Consider the following 22,825-nt stretch of genomic DNA (forward strand, 5'->3'; position numbering starts at 1 on the left):
ACCTCTTTCAGAGAACCTCTGCTTGGTTTGTTTGTCAAGTTTAATCGGTTAGATAATTTAAAAAGCGAAATTGAGTTGTGATTGGTTCGCTCAACTTCCCAGCATAGACATCTGATTGGATAAAAAGCCAGCCAGTGGAGGTAATAAATTTATCGGGCTGAGCCACAGATCAATGCATCCAGGGTATAGTGGAGGCTTTTCTTTATACCCTGGAGATATCGAGGATGAGTTGCACTTGGAAATTAAACAAACGATATTCCTGTAAATTAAGATTCACCGCAAAACATGTGTCAGTGAACAAATATTTGTTGGACACGATCGCTTTTCAACAAAGGAGCAAGCAGGTAGGCTCTGACTTTTCATGCAGCAAGTTGTGCAAGCGCACTAAGAACCAGACCGAAAGGGAGACGCTGGATTGTCGCCAACAACATTTCAGAAGGAGAGTTGTCCCGCTTTAAAACAAAAAGCTCGTCCATTGTGGCAAACAGTCTCGTAATCCAAAATCATGTACACCTTTTCAGATACAATGTTTCCATGTAGTGTAAATCGAAAAAGTGATTGAATGAGTGAGTTTAGTTTTACGCCGCACTTAGTAATATTTCAACTATATGACGGCGATCTGTAAATAATCGAGTCTGGACCAGACTATCCAGTGACCAACAACATGAGCATCGATCTGCGCATTTGGGAACCGATGACATGAGTCGCAAAGTCGCTTTTTATGGCAAGCATGGGCTGGTGAAGGCCTTTTCAACCCCCGGACCTGCCTTCAATGGGTTTGTTAATCGAAAAAGATAGACACTGCATAATGCATGTAAATACTGACATTATTATTGAATTGCACATGGAACGTTTGCTAATAGCGAGTGGGTGAGTACGGTTTCGGTGTGGGTAGAACAATGGCACCACGCCAGAATGAAGGAAATTAGTTTAAACGTCCTCAAATATACTTATGAAGGTTTTCAAACGTGACACTGGTCGATAATGAATATTGTCAGATCGTGAGTCAGTGTAAATTACCAATTTTAAGTTAGCATATGATGGCAGAGGACGACTGTTCAGCGAGTGTTTCCTAACATTTCTTTCTTTCCGTTTTATTACGTAACAAATGATTCCAGATTTTTGGATGGTGAATGCTTGATTTGGCAAATTTACCTGTAACGTTCTGGATTATGTTCCATACCTTTGAAATCTGAGTACACCGGGCTTTAGTTTTTAGAATTCTAAACTTACTCAAATTATGAATCATTGGATGGTGTGTGCAGAATTTCACTTCGCCATCCAATGATCGGTTTTCCCTCTGCTTCCAACCTTATTAATCAGCTATGATGATTTGGAGAGAACTTCGGAAAACCAACATCCCGAATTCGGAGAAATTCATCTGAAAGGTGTTTTATGCGGTCATTTATGAGACCAGGTCTTAGTTTATTAGGAAAGTGTACTACAAAGTACAACATAAGTTACATTAGATGTTTAGGCCAAAGTGTTTCACGGAATGTCCAGTCAGTTATTTTCATTATTCCACTAAATCGTTTATGGTTGTGGTGTGTGGTCCTGTGCGAAAAGCAGGGGTCATAATTGTTGAACCTATGCAACATTTGTCGCGAAGTGTGCTTGGATGGATATGTGACAGCTTGACCCCTGAGAAGTTCTAGGACTTCAACCCTGCTCACAAAGACGTGTGAACACATGCTGTCTTACCTCAAACGCGTGTCTTTCTTTAACATTGTCTCTGTTCATCCATCAGTGAATGGGTACCTGGTAGCATTGCGATTATCATACTACTAATACCTTCGGATTGTTAGCCCGACAGCTAACCGACTGAGCTACGTCCACATTTTGGCACAATGTGCAAATTAGGTAGTCATCCCTGTGACGTCACGGATATGAACGGAAAGAGTCGAATTGGTTGCGGACAATTACGAAGGTTATGGGTAGACACGGTGTCTCGTGCTTCCAATCTACTGGCGGTTGCCGAATGGTCCCGATATCATTTGGCACGATCGTCCTATTCCGTAATCTACAAGATACTATGGCGTGTTGAATGAGTCGATATGGTTCGAACTCAATACGGTTGTTGACGTCAGGCTTGTGTAAAAATCATTGTGATTGTGTGCTTTCGTGACCTAAAAATGTGTTGTAGGGAACACAGTAAGGCAGTCATGTAAACTTTGTCTCAGTGTATTTCGTTACACTCCACCACTGAGTCTACAAAAACGTAAGGTAACCTTTGAGCAACCACTCACAGTCCAATCAAATGCGAGACGTTTAAATAGATTTAACCAATCAGACAACGGCTATTATTTAAGGATCGGAGGGACTTTCAAAATATTAAGGTCACCGACACAAACAAAAGTCAGCATATAACATAGTTATTTGACCTGCAGTATATACGCTTTGGGGTTTCTGTTGACATGGTTACCATTAGCTAATATTTCCACAAGAAAACATCCTTGAATATTGTCAAAAACACTAGTTTCAGCGACTGTTTACTCACCGTTGTCATGGCTGTACGTACGCAGTGTGCATCGCCCGGAAGCGAGCGTACGCTAAATAGCATTCGTAATCGTTCGTGTACGAACATTTTCGAGATAAAAAGTTCAAAAGGTATGTGCGAATGTGCACTTTCGCGATTTGGTAAGCTGTGTCCTGATTGGTCAATCTCAAAGGTTACCTGACGCGACCTCCCATAAGGTTTTGTTAGACTCAGTGGTGGAGTGTAACGAAAAGTACTGAGGATAAGTTTACTTAGACTGCACAGTAAGGATAGTAAGGATAGTGCACAGTGGATCGCTCTAAGGAATGAGTGAGACATGGGCATGTTTGGTGACGGCACGAGGGTGAGTTAGACATCGAATCATTATTGAAAATATGTAGATCTAGGGGTGAAAGTTGCTGGAGGCAGATTTCCATCAGCCCAAAATTAAACCATTTCATCGTTTATTTAACTTTTGACGTTTTTGGTCTCCCGTTTTTCTTTCTGAACAAAGTACTCATGCATTTACCAACTACTAATCCTAACCCTTGGATTAGGTCCCTTACACTAACCCTAACCCTAACCCTAACCCTAAACCTAAACCTAAATCTAACCGTAACTCTAACCCTTGGGATAATCTAATAAATAGAATAGGCTCACCGAACCGGCACGAAAATGGCTGACGTATCCAGTGTAATGAATTCTTACCGCTTCGAAAAATAAATATTTCCTTGTAATGGTGCAAATTACTGAAGGACAAAGATATATATGTATATTAGTTTACAGTTATGATTAATTTGACCCAAATACTAACGTTTGAAACCGAAATATAGAATATGTTTAGATTATTTTAATTGACCAAAACTGTGAATAATAAAACATGGCACAATGAGACCAATGCAAGTCATTCTTACTAAATTTAAAAATACAAAATATATAAATACACAAAATATAACACCTCAGCACCTCTTAATACAAAGAAATATGATCATATTAGCCAAAGAAGAAAAAATATTTAAAACTGGTGCCTGCGAAAAATTGCACATCCTCCGGGAACTACTACTGGAAACTCGCAACATCGTTGGGTTTCTGTAATGACATGGCTGGTAGAGATGAAACATCAGTGAGCGGAGCTTATACGCACTCGCTGAGCTTGACGGCTTGTTGCTATGGCAGCGTCATAGGGCATTGTTTCAAGAACGTGCTTTTGAACAAAATCACTTGCAATTACGTAGAATAGTATTATGACGTGTCTTTGAAGTTTGTGGTCCTGTATTCTAAAGGTAGGCCTTACTTTATTGTAAACTAAAAGTCACTGTGTTCTGTAATCTGATTGGTTGAAAACACATGATCAATGGTATTCGATTCCCGGAAACTGCTGAACATTGACACGTAGAAACATCGCAAACAATTGTTTTGTTGTGTCATCAGCAGTGGGGACGTCATTCAAATTCTGCCGTAAAGATAGATTGACGTCACAAATGAGCAGCTCCAGATGCTATCATGGGAACCAGAGCCCTTATTCTCGAAACGTTCGTAGCCCTAACAATTCTTAAATCTGATCGTAGCCAATGTGTTAAGAATGGGCTTACGAAGTTCGTAGGGCTACGAACGTTTCGAGAATAGCTAGTCAGATGAGACGGCCAGCTGAAGACACTTCACTGCTGTACACGTACTTGATGTAAACGAGTGCAGACAGTAAAACCTTTTGGTTTACCTTTTTGTTCACAATGTCGGTAAACATCGTTTGTTGTATTCCCGTGTTTCAAATACTCAATAACACCTGGAAATTGGCCAACACATGATGATCTCCTAACTGGGGTAGGGGAAACTTTATTTAATAAATAAAGCACACTTTTGCCCTGAATTATAGTTAAAGCACGAGGACACTTGTGTTCGAGTGCTTTTAACGTTATAATAGTTCAGGGGGAAAGTGTGCTTTATTACACCACACAGAGCGAACTGTATATCCTTTCTAAGATAACAGATTTAATACTTTCTAATTGTAACGTCCATTAATCTGATGCAAAAAAAAAGACAGTGTCCTAAATTAAGAATGCTCGCACAGGGTTAACTGAGACGCTGTTCTTTTGACGTGTCGGCATTGTGACTTAATGTAAAATGTGCACATTATCGACAGAGAATGTACCGTTGGTGCCTTTGATCTTTCACCGGAGCATCTCAGAATAAGTTCAATTGTTGCAATATCACACACGTGATATCTACTGTGGGAGCCAGTTTTGAATGATAAGCTGTTTTCAGCGACTCCCCTACACTGTTACTTTTACTCAAGGTCGGATTCTGAGTTGAGTACATGGAGGTGTCACTTATGTCGTTTTGTTAGCAGGCGTTTTCTGGTCTGTTACAACTTGAAAGGGTGCATGGAATACGCATTCTAGTTCCAGTGACCCTATTATGTAATTGCATATGAACAACACAACTTTTTAGCGATGGACATTCAAATTCATGCTCACTCCCGCCATCTTCATTACTATCTTCTTTTTCAATACCCAAATGCCGCCAACAGCATGTGAAAATATTATTGTGTACAGACTGGAATTTCACAGGCTATACCATGGTTTATGTCTTTCAATGATTTACACACAGAGTAGTACATGTGAGTTCGTAACATGAGCGGTACTCCTAATTTGACATGGTTCTTGACATTATTTAAAGTCACCAATATCTACACAAAAGTAATTATGTTGCAGGGGCAGTATTTCAGTATAAACAAGCAAAGCCTGTTTCCAACTCCCTTTCACGTACAGTCGAATAGTATATCTCTAAACATTATTATTTCTATTTGTGCCACATTAATACAGTCACATAATCCCAATGCTTTTGTTACATATACCTTATTAAATTTGTTTATCAAATATGTTCTTTGGAGTGAACCTTACGAACACTGGGAATTATCCCATGACATTTGATTGACGCGGCAAAGACAAGTAGGTGCCATGAAATGCCTTGTTTCTTTATTAATTTACCCGTGTCCTGATAGCAGTCAAAGCGAGCTACAAGCATCGATAAGAACAACGTCGACGCTTCCAACTGTCATCATGCAAAATTAGAAACTCAGTACAGTCAAACAAAAGGGCGACAACTCGTGTGGGTAGAGGCGTAGCATCGACAATAATTTGATCTCTGGTTGCCTCTTATCGCTTTGAATGGGCCAGAAACACATGTCGACTTGTAAGAAGATTTCGTGGCGACAAACTCCATCTTCCTCTACGCTCTCACGCGCGTGTCGTGTTCTTCGATTGCGCATGCCAAGGTGCGTGTCACAATATCATAAAAACTCAATAAATATTAGCGTTAAAATGGTGGGAGAGCGGTGGAGTTATAGTTCCCACACGTGGGCCTCTCTAATCAGATAGCAGAGACAAAAGCTATTACAAGACATGAGATTGATTTGCTGCCAATTTCTTGTCATAAATTAGATTTGGGGAGGAGTGCTGTAGGTATAGCCAGACGATGGGCATTCACACGACTGAGGAACTGGACAATGGTCGGGATCGTCGGATTTGCTTGTTGACACACTAGAACCGTCTTAACAAGCACAGAGAGCCAATCGAGACTCAATTATCGAGTGAGGACCTCTCCCGTCTAGGCTTCAAGCTGTTTGCCCGGAGAATAGTTCAGAAAGCTGTCGCATGTGTCGCGATCCTGTCCGCCAAGCGTGGATAAACCATGTTTAACTGGAGTCAAGTGACTCTCCAAGCCGGTGTCTCCATCATCGCATTGTGCCTGACCACATAAAAGATAAGGGGCGTTCACACCGTTTTGTGGTGTCTCTCCGTCGTAATAACTTTATCAATGGTCATTTAAATCCGTTTCCACCACACCACACAAAAACTGCATCACGTATCGACTGTATATGAGGCACTGCCAGCTTTGTCTTCTTGCCTAAAATAGGATGTGATAACCCACAACTCACAGTTTGAAAACGTTGTTTTATGCCCTGAGTCAAGAGGTCCACTACTGTGTATGCGGAGGCTGCTTTACCCTCCTCTGCTCTTAGGGTAATGTGCTACAAAATCCAAACAAGTTCATGATATTACCCACCTATGAATATAAACACTGAGCACTAGATAGGCAGTCTTTTTCGATAAAAGTCGATCCGTTTGTTCTAAACACAAGTCATGTTTTACCAGTTTCTCAATACAAAGATCAAAACAGCAACTATTTCTACTACTGCTGCTAGCGTGGTGTGCAGCAAAGTATAAAAGAGACACATGTTTTTCTTACGGATTGTATTAAATTAATCAACAGTGCGCACGTAATTTCATTCATCAGCAAGTTCTTGTTCTGCTGATGCTGTTGGCGGTGTAGTTTAACGTCGATATAGACAAGGGCGTTGCTCTATTTTGCGCCGAACACATTGATCAAATTTGATTATCATAAATATAAGTAGTCATTATAAGTAATAATTACAACGCATTGAAAAATATTGTAATGAAGTGACAGGAATCTGCTCAGTGATATGGACCATTTTGAACCTTGTTTTAGTTTAGAAAAACAATACAAAAATACCTGTTCGTCCAATAAAGATTTTAAAAGCAGCACATATATTCATTCTAATGTTTCTGCCAGACGCCCAGTGCATGGACTGTGTCACACCTACAGTCACGTACATTAGTAAAGCTCCTTGACCTGACCTGTACATAATGTTGGCAGGCAGTATGACAGCAAAGAAGAATGTTTATATCACGTTTCTGAGGCACTTCTCTTAACGGAGACTCTCCAACGGATTCTATGGAACGTTTTTTTTTTTTTTTTTTTTTTTTTTTTTTGTCTAATCACTATATTGGGTACAGAGTTACAGAGTGAATAGCATTACTTGTGTCGGCTTTAGTACACAGGGATGAAAACGTAGTCTCGTTAAAACACGTCTCTTACGACGGCGAATTGTGTGTTCTTCCAGTGGATCCAACATCCCACAAGTGGCATATTCTAACTGTATTTGGAAGGCTTGAATTTAAAAATTATCAACCTGTACATTCAATCCTGTCCTGAGAAGATTGTCAGCTATTTCCCCACATTGCTATTCGACATGGTTTAAACATATTTATTTCAAAAAAGGAATCGAACTGGTAAAAAAGCAATGTATTGCTTATGTGAATGCCGTTCCGGAAGCATGCTAATAACAAACAATACACAATAGATTTAGCAATCAAAAGTTGTTAACATAGCCACCTATAATATTAGGAGCGTAAGTGTTGTAAGATATCTGATCATGAGAGCAATAACTATTACAACAGAAATCTGAGAGTACAATGAAAGAATGGATAGATTCTAATAATTCAAGATGATCTTTAGCAGATTCATTGGAGTGGTCGCATAGTGTTGATTTGGTATCATATCCTTTGGTATAGTAGTGTATTCTATGTCTTAATGCACGAAAAGAAATAGTGAATTGGATCTTCGTAAGGGTAGCCACAAGAACAAGACGGATTTGAAGATGAAAATCGTTGATGTTTATGTGCGTTTAAATCGCTGCAACCGAGCCTGAGGCGCGAATGAGTCTTGATCCAGAGTTTAAATTAAAGAACTATTATTATTTGGCACTTTAATTTGTTTCTTAAAACTACCCAAAGTAGCCGATTCCTTATGATCAATAGACAAAGTATTCCACAATCTTACTGTATCGGGGAGAAATGACACCATAAATTGCACTTTCACTATCGATAGTTCGGAGCTTCAAACGGTCCCGGAAACTGTAGTTTGCAGTGTCAGATACCTTAGAAGGGACGAAATTGCTCAAATATTTTGTTATATATCAATGAATTATTAACCATTTTATGGAAATGTCCCTCCGAGTACAAAGGGGTTGGAAATTTGTCTCATCATAAATTATACAGCGAGCAGCACCGCAAATAGTTCAGCAGCAAGATTAGGTTTTTCAAGTGTTGATGACAACAATAGTCGAAAAGTGACAACAATAGTCGAAAATAGGCAAAATAAATTGTCTGTAAATTGTTTGTAAAGGTTTCCGTGTGAGACGATATTTAAAACCTCTAAATCAGTTTACAATGGGTGCAACCGTTAAAGAGATACAGTTAACATGGCCAGTCCAGGAGCATTCATGCTGTAAAGTTAGTCCCAAATGTTTATGGCTATTAAAATCATTAATGTTACTATCCTTCATTGTTATATTTGGTTTGGGTTGGGCCGCACTTTACGAGGGAACTGTATAGAATCGGTTTTCTTACGATTAAATGTAACTTGCCATCTGTCAGCCCAATCAGAAATTTTACGAAGATCATTATTAAGACACAGGGCAGTTTCAGCTGGATCATATATTACAGCTTAAAGTGATATGTCATATACTTCTTAACTAGACGCCACCACGTCTTTGCACCGTGTTCACTATTTATTTGTTCATCAGTTTTATCCGTGTACTTCCTCTTTGCATTTCTTCCCGCGGATATAACTTTATTTCTACTCGATCTAAAAAGTGCCCAGTCAGATGATGAGCTACGCCTTTTTGCGATTTTATGATGGCGATTGCGTTTACGAATCAATTTCCATACTTCACTATTCATCCAGGGGGCATCCCAGGGCCTTATCGCAACGACCTTATTTGGAAGATTGTCTGTTGATTCCCCATACTGCCATTCGACATGATATCACATGATATATAGTTACGATTCTAAATTGTGTCTAGTTTTACAATTGTGTTAACAATATCATTTCTGGACCAATTTACTCTAGACTCAATAGCCTTAATGGCTGACACATGTGTATAATCATACATTATGTGTAAAAGCTGGCGCATTATATGTAGAATCTACATAACGTTCCCGTATAGAATCTTCACAGTGAGTCTGAAATTTGTCAAACCAAAGACGTATATTCATATATATATATTCATATATACGTCTTTGGTGAAACCAAGACTGGAATTGTTACAACAACAAAGAAAAACGGTTTAAATGAAATAATCCCGTGCTTCATCTGACGCTGCTCACTTGCGACGTCATTTTGACTACGTCACAATATGATTTGAATGGCGTCACCACTGCTGATGACTCAACAAAACAATTGTTTGCGATGTTTCTACGTGGCAATACGCAGCGAATAGTCTTGCAGTTTCCGGGAATCGAATACCATTTGAACATGTTTTTTTCAACCAATCAGATTACAGAACACAGTGACTTTTAGTTTACAATGATATTCACATAATGCTGATTAATTCGTGCAAGATAATAAAGTTGAATTGTTAATACACAGTGAATGTTAATTGCACAATGAGTGTTAATTATACAATAATTACTTGAAAATGAATAGTTGGCTTTTCAAAATGAATAGATAATAGTCTTTACATTTATCAAAAGTTCGTCAAAACTTGGTTAACTTTTGAATTAATTAATGAATTAATCAGTATTACGTAATCGACAGTTCAAATTTTCAACTGTTCCCTCCATGTTCCGTCAAGGTCAGCAGTGTAAATGATTCCCCTGGCTCTTCAGACACTGCAAATGACACGACTGTCACAAATTGACTTTCAGATAAAACTTCCCTTAAACTGATCAGCTGATTTGGAGTGAATCATTAAATCACCTCATTCTTTTGTTTTTTAAATAAGAATAATTTAATATCACCTGTACTTTTTAACGTCACAAACCAAACAGAGTGGATTCAATTATTAATATACAACTAAAATATAAAAATAACTGTAGCTTTGACTGGAGTATCTCAAAACATTCTGAGTCTACTTGCCTTGAAAATATCATACTATAATTAATCTAAAAAGATGGAACTAAACCAGTATATAGAAAAATATGTGCCAAAGTAGCACCAGCGACTGTCAACACACCCAACCTTGCCAAGAACGTAGCCCGCTCCTGTCAAAACCCTTGATGTGCAGATCAACGACAGTTACCTCCCTTATTGAGCTCTTTGTCCTGCAGTAGGTCACTATCAGCAACGTTGTTGGTATAGCTAAATCTGTGTCACTGGATCGCCGATTCACATCCAACAATTTTATATTTTAATTATTGTGGTCCACAGATAATCGATTGCTTCGAGATATATGATTCTTCCATCTCACCTGTGCATGTGGACATTTTACCCGTTTTCAAACACAATGACTTTTCACATGCTGAAAGACATATTTTGATTCATGGCTACATGAAACTAGACGAATTATGTTAAGGTTCAGCACATTTTCTGAATCTTGCACGCCCGAAGTTAACATATTCTCCAACTTCAGACAGTTTTCTCGCGTAGATACAAACGTAAATGGTACGACATGTTGACACGTGGGAAGTTGGTTAATTATGACATAATTTATGCATTGTTACTGCAGTCTGTATGAAGCATGCTCCTCGGGTGTATAAGCGGCTACCTGTATTTAATACTACCCAATGAAATCCCTGTCATTCACAGAAATGGGTTAGCGCATTTCTTTGATATAAGACATATATTATATAGACGTATGCAAACTGAAAATAAATAATGCCCTTTAAACATTTGGAATATGTTAACGTATCCCATTTTCGTGGGGGATTTTTCTAATTTGAATGACTTTTCGTGCGTACGTATAATTATTTAGAAAGACAAAGAGATATTTCATTGAAAGCCTATTTCGGGATACGTGTCAGTGACAAGTTAATATCATCACAAAAAGCTTCTTAAATATTATGAAATGAATTTCATTTTTCATCTATGTGGACCGAGTCCACATATTCATACAATCAAATTATTGAGGTACATAAAGATGGGTAAAATTCCACTTTAGTTCCTCCTAGATTGTCATAGTGCGGCTACTCATTATTTGTATTTACCACGTAATACCAGCTGCATACATATGCATCGTCTGATCCATGCGTATTTCCGTCGGTCGCATGTATATGTACACACTTTATAACACATGCATGCCATTATGTTTCGCCATAATACTAACCTAACTCTGATTTGTTTGCAAGAACAATCCACCGTTATCATATTTTGCTGTCATTCACGTGTCACAGAATCCAAAGGATATCGATTTTCACAGTATATTCAACAATACAAGAAAACATGCGCGTCGCGTGCCGTTTCTGTGACACCGCGTGACATTTTAATGATACCGGTCCCTACATTCATTGATAGGCAGGAATGGGAGGGCTGGTCGCGCTTCACCTGATGGTCTATTGTTCCCATGGCTAGTGAACTATAGATCAGTGGCAAGGGGCCCCGCGCGTTACTCCAAGTGTCAACTTTGCTAACAGGTGTACAGTGTCATCTAGCGTTGCGCCTGTCAGTGTATTAAAATACAGATAAACACTAATCATATCAACTCACTCTCGTACTGTTAAGTTACGGGGCTCCTGTTGCTGTTAATGTGGCCAAATGGGGCGAGATCGACACCGCTTCCGGTATGCACAAAAAAGGTGCAATTTACGGAGACCGAACCAGGGTTCCACTTCTCTCATTTAGGCCCTATTTGCTTGTAACCTCCGTTGAATGTAATAATGCAACCGGAAAGGTTGTTGTAAGCTATGTTACATGTAAGAGGTTGTTGTAAACATGTATGTAATGCCATTTGTTGAAATTGAAATACTTGAAAAGAACTGAAATGTGTTGGGATAATCTTCGTTGTAAGTTTAGACTGACTGGCAGTGAACAAAACACTGAAAATATAAAGTTTCTTTATACTTTAGTTTTGGGGTATATGAACAGCCATGTGATGAAAGTAATAGGGCTTTAGCGACTAGATTGTGCTACTCGTGTATATTTCGCTTTTAAGCATCAAATCTGTGTTATATTTTTCATGTTTTGTTGAACAGCTTCCCACCAGTTCGTCCAGAGGTTGCTGGAATATTGCTTAAAGTGGACTAAAACCAAACGCAATGAGTCAGTCCTACCAGTTCTTCCAGAGGTTGCTGGAATATTGCTAAAAGTGGATTAAAACCAAACGCAGTGAGTCAGTCCTACCAGTTTACCCTGATTGGTATTTGTAGACATGAAAGACATTCTCTGTCTATTATATCTTCCCTCTGTCCATGCATTTACCAATCACTCCACCGCTAGAGCCTCTGTTAGGACCTGCTGCCCTGAGGCTAACATTCGGGACACCCAGTATCGTTACAGTTTACCAGATGTATGCGGGGACTGAAATTTTCGGGGGATACTCATCTGAAAAGTACGACATTATAACCAATAAGAAAATACACGTTAGAAATCTGTCCCATTAGATATCTATCCGTCACACTTAATTTTAAATTGCGCCCATTGAAACCACATAAAACCTTATGAACACTTTGAAATACTTATTGTGAGGATAGTGGTTTTTTTTAAATCTTGCACAATTTCGTAAATCAAGTATTTCAACACTAAACTATTTCCCCATGTGTAAGACACAGATAGGAGCACATACGCATGACCTACAACAGCTAAGAAAAAATAACAGACATATACCACCAGAGCATTAACACTTAGAATTATGACATATTCCTGAATAAGTTTTTTGGTTTGGAAAAACAAACACGACAGTTTACACTAGTAAGCTAAATTGTAATAGCCACAAGTAATACGAGCAAGTTTGAAGCTGTAATCGATGACATTTAGAAGAGCACAGGGAACGTTTTGAGTCAGAAGTAGAAAGAAATAAATTCTGAGGTTCGACTACAATACATGGTTAACTAAATATTTTACATGATCGATTTTCAGACACATGTAGGGTTGCATCAATATACAGATAACCAAACTCTGACCCCTCCAGCAGCGGGTACTCTAGCTTTCCAGTCGTTCATCAGTCAAACTGCATGCTTACGTGCATTCCTGGTGCATGTCATGTTGATGACGAGAACTTCCGTCTGCATAGTCCCTTTGGAATTAATCTTATACAACACTTTTTGGTGCCAGTCATATCTTCTTTTACATCAGAGAATGATCCAAGTAAAAGGCAATACCTATTGATAAAACTGGATGTTAGATGTCTTCACTTGTCGTGGTAACTGCTTCAAGAGCACATAAGGGTGAGACTTTCAAATTGTAACAAATAGTGTATGAACAACTGGACTTCGAAATGATGTCAAAACCAGTTATTATGGCAACGCATGATCACTAACCGTCGCCATGTAACTGGAAAATTGCTGAGTGCGGCGTAAAGCTAACCCCACTCACTATAATTTCTGTAAAAGAAAGACTAAATGTTAGTCAACACGCGGTGCTCGCCGTTTGTGTTATATAGGAAAACATATAACCCAGTAACTATAGTATGTGCGAGGCGGAGGTGAAAATACTATGCGAGCAAAATATTCTGACGCAGCTCCTCTGCGACGCGCGAACGTTGTACGCAGGCTTGACGCTTCATGCAGTGACACAATCTAGTTACCTGACAGACTTTGAATAGCACACTGCTTCACAATATACAAGTCAGATTATTATGTATGTATATCTTGTAATATCATCAAAATAAGACGCATTCAATAGTGGTTCTTTTCTTCTTGCCTGTCTGTAACTACCCGTGCGGTCACGTGACGATGTGTAAAAGCGCTAAATATATCTAAACGTTCCCTAGACCGTGGGAAACTAACCCAGAAATATTATTGCAATGCATGACAAAATCGGTACCTTTTCATCAGAATGTCGGGAAGAGGGAGAGGAGAGGTGGTGGGGGGATATATGTTACTTGTGCCTGATTGTCATTCACGTGTGATATTCAGGATATCACTCTTACACTCGTCTGCTTGTCATTCACGTGTGATATTCAGGATATCACTCTTACACTTGTCTGTCATTCACGTGTGATATTCAGGATATCACTCTTACACTTGTCTGATTGTCATTCACGTGTGATATTCAGGATATCACTCTTACACTTGTCTGATTGTCATTCACATGTGATATTCAGGATATCACTCTTACACTTGTCTGATTGTCTTTCACGTGTGATATTCAGGATATCACTCTTACACTTGTCTGATTGTCTTTCACGTGTGATCGTCGGGATATCTCTGTTACACATGCCAGATTGCCTTAGACGGGTGATAGTCGGGATATCTCTGTTACACATGCCAGATTGCCTTAGACGTGTGATAGTCGGGATATCTCTGTTACATGTAACTGATTGTCCTACACGCGTGAAAGTCGGGATATCTCTGTTACACGTGCCTGATTGTCTTACGCGTGTGATAGTCGGGATATCTCTGTATACTTGCCAGTTCACAACGTGCATGATCTGATCTGTAGTAATCTCACACCTGCGGTCATTACACCACTGATGGTAGCGCTAATGGATTGCAAGTATGAAGAAGCTTTCTTAAGTTGGATATGAAATTTCTTCCGACATTTCATGTAGCTACTTAAGTGGTAGCATAAAAGCACCCACCCTGTCTAAAGTAAACTATCACTTTCGCGATCGGTCGCTTTCACATCCATCCACATCAGTGTGGCACTAAGTTCCATCTTCACTCCGAAGCATGCCTTTATACGTTTTGTGTACAAATCACGAGTGTGTAAAGCTGTTCACGCGCTTTCAACTGTCACCAATTACCAAAGACTAGTGACGGTAGACTTGAGTGACACTGTCACTTGGTTCGTCACTCGGATCCATTGCATTCCCTCTGCAGTCGCCCGTCTCACCGCTTTCCCACGGACACACACGTGACTGCCGCGCGCTCGGCGCAATGAACGATCACCTGTCAGCCCCGACTGGGAATAATGTATCACGCTCAGCTGACATCTCATCACAACAACATTTTGTTTCAACTATTGTTTTCACATCTCATTATGTTTTTGTAAGAAAAATTCTCCAGATGTGTTCATTACAATATTTATATGAGATATAAATCTAAACTTTAAATATAGACAAGCATTTCTTCCATTGCTAGTATCATCACACAAGATGTGGCGTGGGTCTCGCCTCACAGCGATGATTATGCCCAACGCCTGGCCGTCGTCTGGCGTGGTTTAGGCAGGCGACAACCAATCAAAAGACCAACATGGGCTGCGTTGTGTGCAAACGTTCCATAGTAAACGACCGACGGCCTGTCAATCATCGAGCGTTGGCCGAGGGAGGTGTGATCGAAGCGCACGGGGCCAGGTTTTATTGAGCTGGCGTGGGTAGGCAATGACAGTTGAAAACGAACGTCGTTCAGGAAAGACCTACATCCGCTCTCATCTAGTTTGTTGAATTGTAGTTTCCGTAGCCCAATATGAAGCGAAGTCTGAGTGACAGTGAAAGCGACGATGGATTCGAGGATCGCCTTAAGGCAGGGTGGGTGCAAGCATGCGCAATGGTCGTCTCTTGTGGATTTTACACGTGCTTCTTGCATGCGCACACGTCATTTCAGGGTGGGTTATGCGCATGTGCTGACTTGTGCAAAGTAAGTACTTCTTTACACTAAGACGGTATCTGGTTTTTATTCCAGGTCCCCGTCACAGAGCTGTCAGATTACCGACAGAAAGAAACGGCGAGGGGTAAGTCCATGTTTATATAACCAATGAATATAGTTAAACTCCTTGTGGTGTGTGTGTGTGTGTGTGTGTGTGTGTGTGTGTGTGTGTGTGTGTGTGTGTGTGTCGGGGGGTGGGGGGTAGGACAGCTCTGCATGGTCTTTATGTGGTACTGTGAGGTGCATGACTATTCTCCTGGGGCAGATGCATGACTCAATCGTTCGAGCCATGACTAACTGCGTGATGACATCCAATTAATCCCATATCACTCCCTGTTATCCTTCATTTGTCAGCTAACTTTATAGGATGCACTTTAGATCCAGGATTTTGAAACACGAGGACGCACGTAACGTCCAGCATGTGCCTAGGCACTACATCATCTCGCCGTGTTCCAAATGCTATTACCTTAATTATGTGTTTCTTATATTATTCATTTATGTAACGTTACAGATAATCGAGAAACGCAGACGTGATAGGATAAATAACAGTCTGTCGGAACTTCGGAGACTTGTACCATCTGCCTTTGAGAAACAGGTAATTAATGTTCCATTTTACTGAACGTTTACATAGATTGTTTAGCGAAAGTAATATTGATCATTAGATCTTATAGCGTTGTTTGCCCCTTACTTGTCGTATTATAACGATTTACCACTAAGAATCAACTCCTTGAGTTTTTCCTCTAGGTCATAAGGTGCTTGCAGTGGTTTAGGAAGAGCATGGAATTCAAATATAAGATCATTAGGGCGGTTTGCACTTTAGCGTTGATATCGACGGCGGTATACCTCTCTGGTTGATAATAACTTCCTGTAAGACAATACACATGGGACTAATTAGTAGCAATCTACAGCCTTCCATATCCAACTCCACCGGATGTTCTCCTTAATAATACAGAGATACCTCGTTCCTCATGTACCTTTTCAGAAGTACCCTTAGACTTTCATGGATTATTTGGCGTACAGTAAATAGTTTGAAGATAAACTCGGTAGTGTAAGTCCACGCAGTCGCGGTTACATCACTATATTATCAAGACGCATTCGATTATCTCCCCTGTCCTATATGTGATGCTCTTCATGGTCTTCGTTTACTTACATACCCTATATATGAATAACGAATGAAACTTTTGTATCCACGGTGAGTAGGAAATAGTACTGCATTGTATTCTTGTTAATCCCACTGGTATTTCCTTCTCAGAATCTCCACTAGGAAACCCAAGTTAAATTTTACTTCATCCACTAACAGTGTTTTCGCATTTGTTTCTAGTTATAATCGATATTTTCAACATTTAGACAGAAAAACATCGATTTTGCCGCATTGTAGACAAGCTTTTCGCCTTCTGTGCATATACGTTTTAAACCCACGTCAAATAACCGCGGTGCAAAAGCATTCAGTCAGTCAAATGCATACGGAATAAACACGACGAGCTATCCGTGGTGAAGCAGGCTCCCACGACCTCGGCTAGTCGTCCCACGAACTACCAATAGAGCTGTTTTCAAATAGATGCATCACGGTGAAAAAGATGCGTGTGAAATACAGTCTGAAGGCAAACAAACGCACAAATCAATTACGTCGGCATTTGACAAACGCTGACGACACGTTAACTATACGGTCGTACTAAGTGCTTTTTACCCCAGTTGAGTGCTGTAGCATCAAATCATTTGAAGTAGAACACCTTTGTCCTAATTAACACATTTATCGTGCCATGATAATTTGTCGAATCTAGCCACAACCCTTTTAACACGAGTTTCACATTGTTGGGTACCTTCAAAGGTTGATGTGTTCGATATATGTATTATTCGAATGGATGAGGAAACTGATGTTCCTCCTACTCCTGTGTACCATTCGTGTATGCTTCAGCGACAACCAGGTGGGAATTTATCTCAATATCCACTGGGATTTGGTGTATGCAGATGAACACAAAGTAGCATCGTTGCTATGAAATGGAATGGAGGTGTGTTCAAATAACTTTGTTTAGGATAACCCTTTCAGCAGCATCCCCATCGTACGTGCATGAAAGTCCAGTAATTGTGCTAACATACACATACAAGTGCCAGGAGAAGTTGTCAAGGCAATAATCATCAGCTTGTACACCGTCATATGTGTCTTTTAATACAGGATAGATTTAAGTCGTACAGTAACGATTGAAGCATACAATGTACTAAGTACAGTTAGCGTTTGTATGACACTCTTTAGCCCTTAGGCGTAAAGTCTTTAATCACACGTCGGTTGTGAAAGTCTGACACGTGTTTCCAAAAATACCACTCAGATTTTCCACCGATTATCCGTTCGGCTTGATCGTAGACGCCATGTCATTTTGATAAAGAAAAAAGGTTCATGTACTAGAATACTCGAAAGTGGCATATAAGTTGCCTCCACACTAATCTGTTTAAAATAACACAGTAAAATGTGTGGTCGTACACAGTTATGAAAAATATACGCCGAAATAAGTGTATCAGATATGGACTATCGCAAGAACTGATTGTTCATTCACGAATTCACGTGGCCATTTTAGTTGTAACCCTTTCCATTTCTTCTAAACAGCAGAACAAACAATCTGTATCGAGGGTTTATACGTTGACCTTCCAAACGTGTCGGAGGTGGGGGATGGGAGAGTATCGTATGTGTGCTCTGCTACTGTGGGCACTCAGCTCACGTATGTGAGAGGTGAAATGTTGCTTCTGAATATTCAGGAAGTTGTTACTTCATAAGTTTTACTTCATAAGTTTTACTTCATAATTCAGACTCTCATACAAAGGTGAGGCGATTGGTTTCAAACTGAGCTTACATGTGAATATGTGCTTACATACCATCCCTCCTGTTATGTATTTGTTTTGTGAATAGTGCTGCTACTTTGAGGATGAGGATGTGTTATAAATTCATATCGAAGTAAAATACTTCTACGTCAAAGAAACTTTACAGATTTATTGAGCAACAAATTGAGTAATTTATGGCAATGAGTTAGTACGTAGATCTCTGATAGCCTCATTAGCTATGCCATACTATCATTTGTATTAAAAATAAGCTTCATATATCGTTGAGAAAACAAACGTACAACATGCATTTTCTTGGAAGGTCCCGTATGTCACGTGTAAGAAATACACTTCTCCGCGCTTACAACTGTCCAATTAAAACAAAAGACATGTTATTCATTATACTTTCTCTGCAGTATTGTTGCGATTCATAATTTTCATCATCATCATCATCATCATCATCATCATCATCATCATCATCTCCTTCCCCGCCTCCATCTTGAATGCATGGTATTCCTGAAGTGCGCAGTTAATGAGCAGTTGTGTGAATGGTGAAGTGCATTAAGCTAACAGTGTGTTCTCTCTTGTCAGGGTTCAGCCAAGCTCGAGAAGGCGGAGATCCTACAAATGACAGTTGATCATTTGAAGCTGCTACATCAGAAAGGTATGGGAAAAACAAATGCTGTCCGCGCTATCTGCTACAGATCTGTGTGTCCGGCGATCAAATAGTGTTTGTTTTGGCGCCGGGTCAAACATAACAGCGGCAGTCGACGTTTAGCGACGAATGCTTTCTGTGTTTGCGCCATTATCAAACGAGGAAAACCTGTCGTCAGCGTGAATCTGTTGATTTGGCGGGAAAATGTAGCTGACGCGAATCGCCCCGCGTTTGGAATGCAGACGACATGCAGAAATACAAACTGCAATTTTAATGATTCGTTTTCTTCGTTTGATCAACTGGGCGAAGGACTTGCGTGTTACATGTTAGAAATTGCTGGCGTCTGTGGATTGTGTCCCAGATAGAGACAATCAGATAACAGCTTGTCTGGATGGCAAGTCTATCTTAATCAAGCTGTACAGTAATCTGCCTATCCTCTATTTGCCTTCAGTGACAGGCTTGTGGCGGCATATATTGTTAACAGAACCATAATGCATGTTCAGTACATCCTCCAGATTAAATTGCAAATAGTGAATATATGCTACCTGTGTGCGAGGTGCATCAATAGATACATCTTATTTCGTCCACATTCGTTTTGTATCAGGTACTGACTTAATTATTTGACTATGGAAAATGTTTTATATTTTCAGGAATAAATACATACAATTTCGACCCGCATGCTGTGGCTATGGATTATCGGAGTGTTGGCTTCCGTGAATGTGCGGCCGAAGTTGCACGTTACATGGTTGCTGTAGAGGGTATGGACCTACAGGACCCTCTTCGTTTGCGCTTGCTGAGTCACCTTCAATGTTATTCCGCCCAGAGAGAAGCTGCAGCCAAAGCTTCACTTCAGAATTCTTCTTGGAGTTCCATGACTCCACATTCTGGCTTCAACTCTCAGTACGGCAGTGCTACTATGTCAGGCATGAGTGGAATGATTACATCACAGCATGTTGGTCAATCGGAGCATCTTTCCTCTATGTCTGCACACTCGGGACACTCCGGAGTTTCATCTTCAGTGTCGTTCAGCGAATCGCGTCTCAGTCAGTCGGACAGCGCCGCTTCTATTCATGGACATATGCGGCTTCCGACTGCTGGTGTTGGTGGGCAGGTCCCTTCAATGAACTCTTCGACATCGCAGGTTTCTCAAATCTCACCCCCTCTCCTCTCATCTCTACCCCAGCTTCACAACCAGTTCCCAGTGTCGCTCAACGTGAACTCAGTGTCGTCCATGATGTCGCCGAACTCGGGGCCTATCTACAACCCTGCCTCTTCCACCAACCAGCACTCCCATTCTGTCAAACCATACCGGCCGTGGGGCGCTGAACTTGCCTACTAACTAATGTACGAATTCATTGGCGGATCCAGAAGGGGAGTTCAAGGTGTTCGGCGACCCCCACCCACCTCCCTTTTGAAAATGACATGATCACTTTGAACATTTTTTATTTTGCGATGGCGGAGCCGACAGGGGGTTTGAACCCCCTGAACCCCCTCCATTCAATATTCCTGGATCAGCCCATGGAAATACATCTAAATGGGACAAATGCAATATATTTATTTGTATATTTTGTACATGATAGTTTTACTTTATTTTATATACTCCATGCATGGTGAAAACCTACGTTCTATGCAAATGACATTTGGATATTACAGTGAAGATGTTATTTATTGTGCCTATCGACTTCGCTTGTTCCAAACTGTGTCAGTGTCGAGTGTTCAACATACCAGTGGTACAGGTGCAACACCCCTGGGTCGGTTCAACAAGTTTCATGTAACTGAAACTGTGTGGAACTATGTAGATATTAGTAAGCTATGCAAACCTAACTATGCAACATATCAGATATTTATAGAGAAATTTGACAGTTATTTACATTACATTTATTTCTATACTTGGAGTGCTTTTATTTTTAAATATTTGTGTGTGCATATTGACTAAATGTTTGCTCAGAGACTCGCCATTTATGTCTTCCACAATACGAATGGCTGATTGTTGTAATTTAGACCACGTGACCATGTTGTTCTTGTGTCATACTTTCTTGGTCTGCGATGCAATAAATGCGTTGGTTGTTACTTAAATGTTACAGTCATGTTCATAATTGCAAATCTTAACATTTAAATGATCCTCACCGTACACTTAAGATGCAAGAATTCTCACCGGAGAGAGATATGTGTAAACCTCAGGATGTTATTGCCTTGTCCACAGGAACCTGTTTACATACATGATCTCTCAAGCGACTAACCCTATATTTTGTAGATTACATGTCAAGTTTTGTAATACGGTATGGCCAGAATCCTTGTTATTTCATGCCCATTAGGTAGGAGTTAGTACAATCAGCAAGCATCTAAAAGGTGACGACAAGGTCGAAAAGATGATCGAGATTCAAGCCTGTTCATAATTCTAAGAACTATTTGCTTAAAGTCGAATCGACTGTACAACCAGCCATGCATTGGTACTCGTACGTATTATCTGGCGGCCATTGTTCAGACGGTCATGGTTGAGTACTGTTAAGTACACAAGGGACGTTTCTATGTTTTTTAGTGGTTTTCTCTTACTGTACCACTTACTCTACAGCGACTTTACACCACGTTTCCAGAGTACGATGAGAATGTGTTACAACAATGAAATATTGTTGACAGGTGTTACAAAGCTGAGCTGGCCTCAACACCACTTCAGCAAAAGCTTACGAAACCTTCAGTTCATGTTAATCTTGATTCCTCTCGTCCTTTCATTCTCACCGATCATGCTTCCAATAATTCAACTGGGTAGGTCGTCAGGTTAATATTTCAGTCATATCTTGACGTGAACAAATTTGACATGAACAGAAATGCGGTAATATAATAAAACATGCCAATGTGTAGCAAAACAACTAGAATGTCACACATGGAATAAAACTAGCATGTTAAGTTAAAGTAACATCACTATTCATCACAATACAATGTAAAGCGGGAAATAGATCACAATCCCTAGGACAATGGGAACTTACAGTATATTTACTATGAACATGGCCCTACACCGTCCTTTCATTGTATTCACATTTAGCAATCACTTTACAAAACAAGTCAGTTACTACCATTAAAAGTGTCGTAACCCACACGTATGTTTTAGGACTTTCTCAGGAGGACAATAATCTTACAGTACCTTAATCCCAATTGAGAGCACAACCCCTAACAATCGCAGTTGTTAATTTCATTCGGACGGAAAAATCTGTACAGACAAGCAGCAACTTTCGACCGTAATTTCTTCATCACAAAGCCTAGAAAACGTTTGGTCCCACCTGTTTAAAACACATATTTGTGTACATCTTGCATGACCAATGCGACATCGACTGACGGCCCAAACAGGTGTAGCCAATAGTTGGTTTTATTGCATGCAAACCGTTTCTATACATGTTTGGGAGACACATCGTTTGCATTAGATCCCGAATGTAGCTTCTAATAAGTCACTGAATTGTAGCACTAATGCTATTAGTTTTGTTGGGCGATGAATAAGGGACCATTGATAAAAGCAGAAACTACCACTTGTGTTACCCGATATTCCAACATGGCTGGATAACCGAAATA

At 40.0% G+C, this 22,825-nt stretch overlaps 1 protein-coding gene across 1 annotated transcript; it reads left to right on the forward strand.

Annotated features, from left to right (window-relative positions):
- Nucleotides 1-15,424: 15,424 nt before the first annotated feature.
- LOC137276895 (hairy/enhancer-of-split related with YRPW motif protein 1-like) lies at nucleotides 15,425-21,340 on the forward strand. Its single transcript, XM_067808544.1, has 5 exons — nucleotides 15,425-15,683; nucleotides 15,838-15,886; nucleotides 16,313-16,396; nucleotides 19,201-19,273; nucleotides 19,915-21,340. The coding sequence occupies exons 1-5, from the start codon at nucleotides 15,622-15,624 to the stop codon at nucleotides 20,601-20,603; spliced, it is 957 nt and encodes a 318-aa protein (XP_067664645.1). The 5' UTR covers nucleotides 15,425-15,621; the 3' UTR covers nucleotides 20,604-21,340.
- Nucleotides 21,341-22,825: the final 1,485 nt, after the last annotated feature.

Source organism: Haliotis asinina, chromosome 3 (genome assembly GCF_037392515.1).
Source record: "Haliotis asinina isolate JCU_RB_2024 chromosome 3, JCU_Hal_asi_v2, whole genome shotgun sequence".
NCBI classification, from domain to species: domain Eukaryota; kingdom Metazoa; phylum Mollusca; class Gastropoda; order Lepetellida; family Haliotidae; genus Haliotis; species Haliotis asinina.

Coding starts and splice junctions, on each gene's coding strand:
- LOC137276895 (XM_067808544.1), top strand. CDS start 15,622: ATGAAGCGAAGTCTGAGTGACAGTGAAAGCGACGATGGATTCGAGGAT. Junction 15,887..16,312: donor ACAGAAAGAAACGGCGAGGG/GTAAGTCCATGT, acceptor GTAACGTTACAG/ATAATCGAGAAACGCAGACG. Junction 19,274..19,914: donor GAAGCTGCTACATCAGAAAG/GTATGGGAAAAA, acceptor TTATATTTTCAG/GAATAAATACATACAATTTC.